We start from the raw sequence: 12,015 nt of genomic DNA on the forward strand, positions 1-12,015 counted from the left end.
ATGTGATTCTTCTAACTCAGTTCTGAATTGTAAAAATTGATATTACAGGTGTTTTGAAGCTGGATTTTTTTTTTTTTTTGCTCATTTTGTGCCCTTTAACATAAAAAAATGTGAGTAACCAAAAAATAATTCAACTTGCCTGTGAGATTTTTTAGACCCAACTGGCGCAGGCCAAAGTTTCCATCACGTCTGTAATTGAGGAAGATTGCAAGGGAGTAGCGGTCCTCGTATAGCTTGGTTCCTCGGATGATTCTCAAGTTCTCTAATGGCAGGTAGTCAAACTGGTTCAGAGCCACCAACACATAGCCTGTCACTTCCCTGATAGACTGTGGATAGAGGTATGGAAATAAGTGTTAGTGTGCATTTTAAGTGTGTACATGTTGCATAGATGAAAACACTAACAGCACATTTCTAAGGAAAAAAAGAAGAAAAACAACTTGTGCTTCTCATGGCGGATGTAAAATTAATTCAGTAAACAAGCTGGTGTAAAGGCAAAAGGCACAAGGTTATCACAGTTCTGTGTTTATAGTGGCTGCATGTTCTCAGGCTAAAATTCATCACATAATATCTAATTGATCAAGAAAAAAGATAACACTGAATTTCTGCAATAACATCCATTTTAGGGTTTTCCGGAAACTGTTATCAGTTTAAAAACCACTAAAAACCTCATGTTTAGGGTCTGTAACAAATTATATTTTGACAGAAGTATAATTGATGTTAACATTGCCTATTTTGCAGTTCAGTATATTCGTTATTATTATATGTATTTGGACAATGACACAAGTTTAGTTTTTCTACATGTTTACTGACATGTTCCAATTGTAGTTATATAATAGACAAGGGTTATCCCCATTCTATCCGTCAGCAGATGACCCATCTGTTAGTCAGCACGCAATTTTTAAGTCAGTAATAAAAAACTAAAAAAATAAAGAGTAATAAATATTTATTTCTCAAGGTCTTCAGGACTTTACGAGTACTACAAATGATGATAAATCTGAAACTCTGGGTGAAATTCAGGAAATTAGTCAAAGCCTCTCTTCAGACAGAAGTGTTCAGCTCCTTAACATGTGCCACCCTCTTTGTAAAGGGACCAAAAGTAATTGGACAATTGACTCAAAGGCTATTTTATAGGCAGGTTTGGGCAATTCATTCGTTACATGTATGTCATTATCAGTTAAGCAGATAAAAGGCCTGGAATTGATTTGAGGTGTGGTGCTTGGATTTGGAAGATTTTGCTGTGAAAGACAACATGCGGTCAACGGAGCTCTATGCAGGTGAAATAAGCCATACTTAAGCTGAGAAAACAGAAAAAAAAACCCATCCAAGAAATTGCTACAGTAGTAGGAGTGGCAAAGTCTACAGTCTGGTACATTCTAAGAAAGAAAAAAATGACTCTGAACTCAGCAACGCAAAAAGACCTGGACATCTGGATGAAGACTTTAGGCTATCTGTCATGATCTGCAGCAGCAGATTGTGTGTGTCTTTATAAGAGGACCCAAATTCAGACCACAGAAGACAAAACTGTACTTTAACTAAGGGCATGCCATTTATTAAGGCAGCTAACAGGAACAGGAACAGAAATAGGTAATCCAAAATAACAAAAAATAGACAGTGGAACATCTAAACTGGGGAAGCTAGAATGAAAAAAAGGTAAAACCTGGAACACTAAGAATGCCTTGAGATACCTTGGAATTTAACGAGGAAACATGGAAACACAAGGAGGATTTAGCAGGAGATTTGCAGACGCACCGACAAAGGACTGAGAAAGACAGACAATAAATACACTGAGGCATGACAAGAGTGGAAACACAGACGGGGAAGCAAAACTTAACACACTGAACACAGGACAGATCTAACACACAGCAACACGGAGACACGGAGAGAGATACAAACATGGAGACAGGACATGTGGAGGGGCGAGAGACATAAACAGACTCTTACACACAGCATAGGGATGAGACAGAAAAACCTAACAGAGAAGAAACTAAAAACTGGGGAGCAAGAAACTCAGAAACATAGAAATAACTAAACTTGAGTCTAAATGTATGACTGGAACTAACCCATCCTTATAATACAAAAGTCACAAAAAACCAACTCAAAAGATACCCTAACAATGTCACTGTCACAAAAGTGTTTTTAACAGAGTATTAAAAATGAATATTTTCAGTTATATAATTTGTCCAATTACTTTTGAGCCACTGAAATGAAGGGATTGTATTAAAAAATTCTCTAGTTCCTCTGATTTTTATACAATCTTTTTGTTAAACCCACTGAATTTCCCAAGAAGTTTCCCATTTCTTAAATATCAGTAACAGAATTAGCCAGAATGACCAATTCTAACATGTATTTTCTGTTTAGGTTTTAGCCAAACTCAGGGTGGAGCAGTTGAAATAGTTCAGTGATTGCATGTTATCCTGTTTATTTGGAAAGCAATAGCAGACATGCATACTTCGCCTTACATAATCTTTTGATGTATTTGTTCAAATTTTTAGGTGGACATAGGTACAATAATAAAATAGATTAAGATAGGAAAGCAAAAGAATCAAAAAAATATGAGGACTACAAGACAAAAAAAAGTAAACAAAGTAATGTACTCTAAGCATCTGTCTTCAAGGTCGTTCAATAATGCCAATGAGCTGAGTTCAGGCGTCTAGGAGAAGAATTGACTGTGGGGTTTGTGACCTTACTTCAAAACTTGGCACAGGGTTCGGGATTCGTGTCCGGGGCCTGGCCTGGGGTGACTGAGCCACAAGGACAGCCACTGCTTCACACTTTAAATGTCATTTAGGAGGGGATATAACGACTGTCGAGACTTTGGCGAGAAGCCATCCAGTTGGATCTGCTATTGCATGAATCAAAGTGACAGGCTGTGTCCTCTTTCTCCCATCCACCATCATGGTGGCTGTCATTAGCAGACAGGCGGTCAGAGAAGTCTTTCCACGCCGGCCCACTGATGCTGATAATCAACAAGTCTGTGTGTGAAGTGCTGCTGCAGCTGATGTACTGAGCTGAAATAAGTCCTAAGGAGGGCCCTGGCAGTGTAGTCATGGCGGCTGACAGCTGTCAGAGAGCATGGCCATCAGCCACCAGTAAGTAAGCCACAGTCGCAGCTCTGGCATCATTACCCAGCTGATTACCATTAATAGAAACAGACAGGCCTTGAGTGTCTGTGTACCTATGTGAATGATTGATGGGGACGTTACATTCATGTCTCTGAATGTGTTTATCAATTTAAAAACTACCTGGAGAAAAAAGGACATAGCGTAAACTTCTTTGTGCTGATGAAAATATCCAGTGAATTAATAAGAGCAGTGGTGGGTTTGAGGCTTCAAACGTTGAGGAGCATTATGATGGCGCAAATGTACATTTATCGATTTGAATCAAGAGTATGTGTACATAGAGAATATATTGAGCTTTTTTTCAAGTGAATGTATGTAGTACTCTTTGCCTCCATGTGAACACAGAGTTTTGCAAGGTCTTTGGATGACTCACATTCACCCCACAGAGTTTGAAGGTCTTTTCAACCCTGCTACAAAACCAAATATGTGGCACTCTGTGTAGCACAGTGACATAGCCTTGGACACTGCCATATCCAGGTACTCTTTCTTCCTCACAGAAGACTGAGGGCAGCACACAACAGCAAAAGCAATCAGCTCTGGCTGATTAAATTTAAGCATATACAGTAGCTAATAATTACTTCAAGGCACATACTTCACGGATGCCTTTTATATTGTTTTTTCTGAGGTTGTTTGTTGTCCCACTCACATAGCTGTCGTTTGTTATTTTCAAGCCACCAAATCGATAGTTTCCAAAGTGCAACATTGCAGAGGGAATAAAAAGAGGGAGAAGGAAGTGGCAGAAACACATGCTTTTCCCCCCACAGAATGTTTGTTCAATAATGAACTGCGAGAAAAAAAGGAAACAACTTGTAGTGATTACAGACTCTTGCTGAGCTAATGGCCGAATCTCCTCTGTGCGTGGTCACTTTCATTAAACACAGATCAACAAAACAAGCACCCCTTGGCAATACCACTGGTGCAGGCCAAGCGCATAGTAAAAGTACTTCAGGGAGACAAGCACCTGGATTTCAACACGTTTTGATGGATAAGTTCCCAAAGGAGTATATCTATATATAACATTCAAACAGATATTAATGCAAAGAAGCTGATGTGATTATCAATGCAGACTGCATAGGTGCCAGTGCAACAGCTTTTCTATGTCTAAATTAGCACTAAATACAATGATTTGCATTATGCCCTCAATTTAGCTACAGTGAAATTAGAGCAGTAAATTACCTGCTAAATATAACACCATGACACATTGTTGTCCTGGATTTCTACCAATAAAAATAGCTCTTCAGTGTGTTGATAGGCGTGTGGGCCACATCTTCCAGAAATCTAAGTTGCAATGGTCTTTGCATGCATTTTCAGGATTTCTTTTTAATCTTAACACAAGTAATTATTTATACCAATGCATCATTACAAATTCAAAGAGGTCAGTGCAAACTGTTGATCATCTGCAATCTCTTAAGTGAATAAAGACAGCTTTTTTAAAAAGAGATTATGTCTACAGCTGGACGTCAGACTCCCTCTAGCAACTTTTCAGTTCATCCAACCACACACCCTACATACCTCCTAAGAGATCAATGTGTCAGGATCTCAGCAACAGTGAACAAAAAAGACCTAGAGAGCCAGATTCACTAGATTAACAGGGATTTCTCCCTCCTCCCTACGCTGGAGCATTTGTGAACGGAAGTGTGGCAGCGGAACAAAAACCTCACTTGAGTCACTGAGACGTGCACAGTTTTGAAATCGAGTCCTTCAATCCCTGACTTCTAAAGGAAGAGAGGGAGGTTTCGGGGGTAGAGCCAGTGAAGGAAGGAGAAAGGGTAGAAGATTTTCTTCCTGCACATTGCAGGAGAACCTCAGACAAGTGGACTTGGCTAGTCTTACGTATATTTTTATGCATAATTAAAAACATACCTGTTCCAGGTCAGAAGAGACAGAGAGAAAACCAAAAGGTGAAATGTTAGGCTGCGGGTGGAGGAAATTGGCACCATTAGCATGTTTGAAGACACTGAACACACGTTAGCATGATTGCCTCTCATTTCCATACATATTGAGGCAAAGATATGTGCTCTGCAGGGCTGCGGTCACTGAAGTCAGATACACAGAAGTGCACTGGGGGTGGGCTTAAGGTTTGCATCGCTAAGCCTCCATCCTCTATTTCCATATCGGTTGCTTAAATCCTCTGCCTGAGCTCACATCCACATTTGTACACAGACACAAAATCGGATGAAGTGTCTACAAATGTAAGTAAGAAAACCTCCTGACTTTTTCCAGGAGATCACCTTCAGTGGAACTGGCATATAATGGAAATATTACTGGCTGGTAGTTGTCCCATATTGCTTTACTACTGTTTTGACAATAATTTCTGAAATTAACTCCACTGTGAATAAACGCAAATGACTTCCTAAATCGGTTATAATATGATGTTGTGACGCCATCCCATTGCCACTGCACTGAGCGCAGCAGAATAAGTGGCCCTGGTGAAACTGGTATCCTTTTTTCATTCTCAACCTCAGAAGTGTTGCCATGCCAAAGTGCCCACCTACAACCCACCAGCTCCTCAGTAATACCTCAATCCTTCTGGAGTGGCTCAAACCCAATATGAGCCACTTCAAACACCTGCAGGTGATACTGCCTTTGATGTATGTGTGTATTTGTGTGGAAGTATGCACACCAGTGTATGTATCTGAATCACAGAAGTATCTTTTATTGCCTTGGCAAGTTGATTATGATGACTCATCTTTGAAGATGAAGAGAAACTCTCACTTGTGTTTCTTACACCACTTGTCTTATGCTTATGTGTGTGTCTGCGTGTGCAAATATGTGTGTATCTGTTAGTGTGTGTGTGTGTGTGTGTGTGCGTGTGCACGATGATGCCTGTGTGGCTGTACAAAGGCATTCTTGTGTTAGACAGATTTTTTTGTTGTTAACTGTGGTAACAAAAGCCAAAAGAACAAGTGACATGAAAGATTTGAAACCTCTCTGTTGGCGTTCCACGTCCTTCCTTTGCCTCTACAGTGGGAGAATGCCAGCTGTTTTCTAGGAATACTACTTTACTCAAGCACAAGTGAGGATTTCAGAGGGAAAATATTATATTATCTTTATAACAAAGCAAAAAAACTAGTTTAAGTGTACTGAAATAAAAAAAATCACAAAGTCACAAATAATTTTATGACGAATGAATGCAAGATAAAACGGCATAAACTGATGTTTGTTACTAACAAGTGTGGGTTTGGCATGTGGTTCATATTTTGGGTGGCTGTTGCTGGCTAATGAGATTGGCAAGAATGGGTGACTTTGAGAAGTCCCTGTTCAGGGTGTGCATGTCATGTACGGAGAGGCAATGTGTAGTACTCAGTTGAAGTCTGAGTGTCATTGGTTGCGACAGGATGACAGTCGACTTGTCAAGCATGATGACGAAAAAGCCCTGTAAGGTGAATGCATCATTGACAGAATACACCACCGCAATCCTCAAATTCTGAAGGAAAGAAAGGCTAAACAGTGAAACAATCATATGAAGAAACAGAGATGGATTGAAAAACAGTAACGCATAATGTATGAAAATCGAGTACACGTACGATTCTGGTATCTCATTTTAATCCAGGAGAGCCAGGATTTCTTAGAAAGCATTTTCATAATTCTGTTTGGTGTATTTTCAGGAAAGGTGGTTATATAAGTAGAAAAGAAATCTCTTACAACTTTCTTGACAATATTGGCATTGAGGTGTCAAACTCCAGGCCTCGAGGGCCGGTGTCCTGCAGGTTTTAGATGTGTCCTTGATCCAATACAGCTGATTTAAATGGCTAAATTACCTCGTCAACATGTCTTGGAGTTCTCCAGAGGCCTGGTAATGAACTAATGATTCAGGTGTGTTGACCCAGGGCGATATCTAAAACCTGCAGGACACCGGCCCTCGAGGCCTGGAGTTCGACACCCCTGGTTAAGCTTTTACAGAGGGAACTTATAGGATGAGGCCAGCTTATTTCAATTTTCCTTAAATGTGATTATCATAGGTCTGTGGCCAATCCTATATTTTACATACTATGCCATTAGGGCAAGTGTCTTGAGCCTCTTTCAGTTCTTCAAATATACAGTGCATCTCCCATGTATACTACATAGGTCAGATAGAACTTTTATAATTACAATTAAAATAATTTAGTAGACCCTGGGTAGGTAACTGTGCTGCAGCAAAACTAACAGGTCCACTGCAATACCCTATCTCTGGTTCTAGTTTTAAGAGGGTGTCAGACCAAATTGTGTCTGTAGCCTTATGATTTCCAGGCTATTGTGCTACAAGATCTGAGAACAATGTGAATGTGTAAAAAGCACAAACTGGGCTACCACAGAAACATATACAAAAACAAGTATGTATTTACTCATCCTAAATATAAGATAAATAAATATAAAGCATTTATTTAAATGCAGCATCTGAGGACTCTGATGCTTCTTTTTTATCTGGAATGGTTTTTTTTCCCCATCTGTATGAGACACGTGGTGATTTTCTTAAAAAATTATTACGCAGATTTTTTGTCAGATACTGATTCAGATGTTTGCGGTGTCTGAACAGACATGAAAAAGGGACATATTTTAGACTGTTACAACGTCTGCCTTTTATTTTTGTTCTTACAGACAAAGCAAAAGGATCAACTTTGCTTATGCAGTAATAGATGGAGGTGGCACATTTGGTCATGTCTCTCAGCTTATCTAACTCACCTCCCTTAGTCAAAGCTCACACAACAATCATGACACAGTTCCTGTTGTTTTACTTAGGAAAGTAAACCGAGAGAAAATCAATATCAGTCTTTCATTTCCTTTTATTTTTCACTTTGTCTTGTTTTCATCCAGTATATTGACTGTCTGTTACACTAAATAATTATGTAATGAACAAGATAAAATAAAAATTACTTTATTCTGGGTATGTTCTGATGCAGATATCAGGCCTACTGCAGTTATCAGTCATCAAAACTGTGAGATCAGTGTTTCTGCCAGTTGGTACTTTGATCAGATATGATACTGACTGGCTTTTAACATAATTAAACACAAAATTAGTATTTCTGAGACTCACTGATTAACCTAAAAATCAAAAAGAATAAAATATAACCAAACTTGTGCCACAGTGGCAAACTAAAATACTATTACTGTTTGCAAGTGTCATGGAAAGTCAGTGCTAGTTTACCATCACTGCTCGTGCTGAAGGAGTCCTGCTTTCCTGAATTTTGGCCAACTCAAAGAGCTACAGCAACAGTTCTGATTAATGATTGCTGTCATTGCTTTCCATTATTATTATTATTATTATTATTATTATTATTATTAAGCATTAGACTTTTGAGCCAAACTCATTTACAGGGTGTAATAAAAGTCCACAAAGACTTTGCAATCCCTGTAAAACATTTTACACCCACCTGTGGAGTATAAAGCAACTCAGTACATCTGTTCTGCCACTCAGCAGCTTACTTTTAAGAAGCTGATGCATTTTCAGTTTTCATTGTCTAATAGCTGTGATTTCACTTTATGTTTATCACTGAGATCATAACTGGGGGTGGTGATGTACTAGAGTGGATTCAAAATATGTTCCTCTATTTTTCTTCCTTCATTTATGTTAGTGAACAATGCATTTAAAAAACAAAGAGCAATGTTAAATTATTTATTTAAAAAAATAGACTACTGAATTTTATATTGGGTAATATATAATGTCTATCTTTATTTTTTAATCTGCTGTGTTTACTGAATGCTCCTTGCCTTTCATGGACTTGTGGGCAGGAAAAAATATACACAGCCACACATACACACACATCCATACCTTCTTTTGCTGTCTCTCATCATGGCAGTCTTTCCCATTTCACCTCCCTGACAGTTCCTGAATTGAGCTAAAAAGCCCTCTGTCATTAAGACCGATTCTCACCTTTTGGCAGGGAAATGAATAGTGTGGTGTTCACCTTATCCTATGCTATGAGAACCATCAATACAGAGTGTGCAGAGAAAGGCATATAATTCATGCTACCACCTTCCTTCAATACCTGTTTAGTTAGGTATACTTTATATAATTCCTGTAATTTGGCCACTGCACTATTATTTCGGGGCAGTGGATAGCAGAAGTATGGTAATACAGTAGATGACCATCACTTTTGCTGTATAACTTTTGACAGTATTATTGAATGTTATAAGGAAATGTGCAGAATAAAAACACAAACAATCGGCAAAATCAATATTACAACTGTCTTTTAAAGGTTTATATGAAAATGTGCTTGTATAGTACAAAGTCTTCAAAGCTTGGTGGTAGACAAACTATTTGTACTTAGGATACCCTTGTAAAGGTGTTCTCATTAACTTTGATTAGCTTAATGCTCTTCTCCAGTTGGACCTATAATCGAATGTTGTGTAGCTGACATTTTAAATTGCAATGCAAAGCTAAGCAGCAGGCAGCATCAATTTCATCCTCCATTTGTCTTCCGAAGCCTACCTTCAGAAAAGAGATAAAGACAGATAGAAAATGAGAGCAATGAAGTGACACCCCTTCCCAAGAGAAAAACTTGCGACTCCATCAGAGCACTGGTAATGAGTGGACTCCAGTGGGGAATTCTCCAAATTGACTAATTTGTAATTGATTCACTGCATTAATTACCGGGCTGGTTACGCCTGTGTCATGGTTAATATTGTGCTGATCTGACGACGTTGGGAAGCCCGTATGCATTGGGACTGTTCGGGTGAGGCAGCCATTATTTAATTATGCCACACATATCTGCCGGTAAGGCAAGTCTTAATCCGAGAGTAATCACTTGCCCACACTCCCCTACAAGGATGTGTGGGAGGAGGGTGCTGGGGTGGTAGGTAGTCCTAGATTCGTGTAGCCCATGGTTAGCTCGTTAATCAAGCCCAGAAACCATATCTCACTAGTATTGAATATTTTTTTTATTGTCAGCAGACGAATTTTACAATAACTGTTTTGTTAGACAGTAATAATTGTGTTTTTATAAGTCTCAGTCTTTTGAGTGTCATTTTTCTTTGCAAGAGTTTAAAAGAAAGAAAAAAAGTTTGTGTAAATGTGAAACAAAAAATAGAACATTAATAATACAACGGTGTATTTTGGCATAGTCTGTTGTTTTTTACATATAGTGTTTAATCCCATAATGGAAAAAAAAAAAACCCCAATACATTTTCAATGTTGTTTCAATGATTAGGAGAGTTAATATTCCCATCCAAATCCTGTGATTTTGAGTGATGTTCTAAAATTATAGGTTATGAAAGTAGAAGGCTCTAAACGTCATTAATGCTGAGGTACTAATTATTTAATTGCAGTCATGCTCAAAATAAATTCCTATTTTGGAAATATCGACAGCAACTTAACCCATTAAACATCTTTTTGAAAATTATTATTTAACTTTTGCATTTGTCTATGATTCTAATAATCAGGCTTGTGTGAATAAATCAACGAAATGGATATTCTCTGAGTACTGAAAAATCTCATTATCCTTTTGCACAACAACCTGATGGAAGATGATTAAATGGCTACAAGTAAGTAAGTAGCTGGGTTTAGCCCCCTGTTATTTTACACTATTAAAATGAACCTAATTTTTGGCCATGTGACTCATCAAAACAGACCACATGACCTATTTCTAAAACCAAGCACAGAACACATACTGTACCCTCCGTTTTTTCTCTTTATCAACTCTTAGTTCAGCAGCAGTCCGTTTTCAGCCCTGAGCAAACAGACATGATAAAGTAGAGGTCTTTCTCTCTCTCACAGTTGATTATATTTTTGCTTTGATCTACAGGGGCCATCCTTTAACCATTCTCTAAGAGTTTGGACCTAGCACAACACAACAAAAACAACACCCACGGCTATGGGAGTAACCAGGCTCCATTATGCCCTTATTTTAGTGTAGCAATCTAAAGAGTGCCGGCAGGATCTTTAAATCATCTGCAGTCCACAGAAGCATAGAAAACAGTCAGTCCCTAAGTGAGTTCTAGGCATCTTTGAAGAAGCTTCAGGGCAATCCTATAGGTGCCTAGAAATTATCTAAAAGTAAGAATTACAGGGTGTTTGTTGTTTTCACTCGCATTTGTGTACATATGAGAAACAGCTCTCACATTGTAGAATCCTTGGGTGGACTATAGCCTTCCTTCTAAGAAATTTCAAAATGGAAAGGGTAATTACTGTTTTATCTAAAACAGTGAATATTTGCGTTTTTGCTGCATTTAAGTGACATACCAATCACCCTCTGGGGGAGCTGCGCTGGTCTTAGCAACATCAAATTAGAAATCTGCTCAGACACGTCGGTGCAGTGGGGTTGTCACAGTGTGGTCCTGTTACTTCAGTCCTCAAGTAGCACCCCACAGGGTCTGTTAAGTGTTGCTCTGGGTGAGTCTTGGCCACACTTAATGGCCCTAACAGCATTATTAGCTAATAAAAGTTGATGGGCCTCGCGGCTCAATAAATTCAGGAGGACAGGAGTAGAAGAGGCAGTGGCCATGTTAAAGGTAAGATCTCAGTATGGGAATTTGTAGATCCCCTTATCCAGGATAGGAATTGTGCTAAGATCTGTTAGTATTAAAAGTTGGTGGTGTTGGCTATATAATGTGTTGTTTACATATTGTGTCATGAGAACACTGGCAGCAATTACACTCAATCTCAACTTGTTTACAGTCACTTATCATCCACCTGCAAAGCTGCTTTCTAACAAGGACATTATCACAGTAGTTCGACTATCAACCATGGCAACTGCAACTGCGCTTTTTGTCTGTGTCAGCAGGGCCTTTACTGGGGCATTCAGTATGTTAATTTCACATACCCACAATGCCATTGTTATATCATTGCTTCCAGTTATTTGCTGAATTTGCCATGATTTCAACTGAAGTCACAACTAGAGTGCAACAGTGCAATGAGAGTGCAGTGCATTTGGGTTTAGGATGGGTGATTGTGGAGGTCACCTAATGCAGCACTTTATCC

The 12,015-nt window shown here is 38.8% G+C and overlaps 1 protein-coding gene across 3 annotated transcripts in view; it reads right to left on the reverse strand.

The window, feature by feature from the left end:
• Positions 1-12,015, reverse strand: part of erbb4b (erb-b2 receptor tyrosine kinase 4b) — a 289,951-nt gene that overhangs the window by 128,929 nt on the left and 149,007 nt on the right. For all 3 annotated transcript variants that reach the window (XM_005451921.4, XM_019353299.2, XM_019353298.2), the window contains exon 3: positions 140-326. In XM_005451921.4, the coding sequence (XP_005451978.1) occupies positions 140-326 (187 nt within the window). The remainder of the gene's footprint in view (positions 1-139; positions 327-12,015) is intronic.

The sequence above is a fragment of the Oreochromis niloticus genome, linkage group LG16, assembly GCF_001858045.2.
Source record: "Oreochromis niloticus isolate F11D_XX linkage group LG16, O_niloticus_UMD_NMBU, whole genome shotgun sequence".
In the NCBI taxonomy this organism is placed as follows: domain Eukaryota; kingdom Metazoa; phylum Chordata; class Actinopteri; order Cichliformes; family Cichlidae; genus Oreochromis; species Oreochromis niloticus.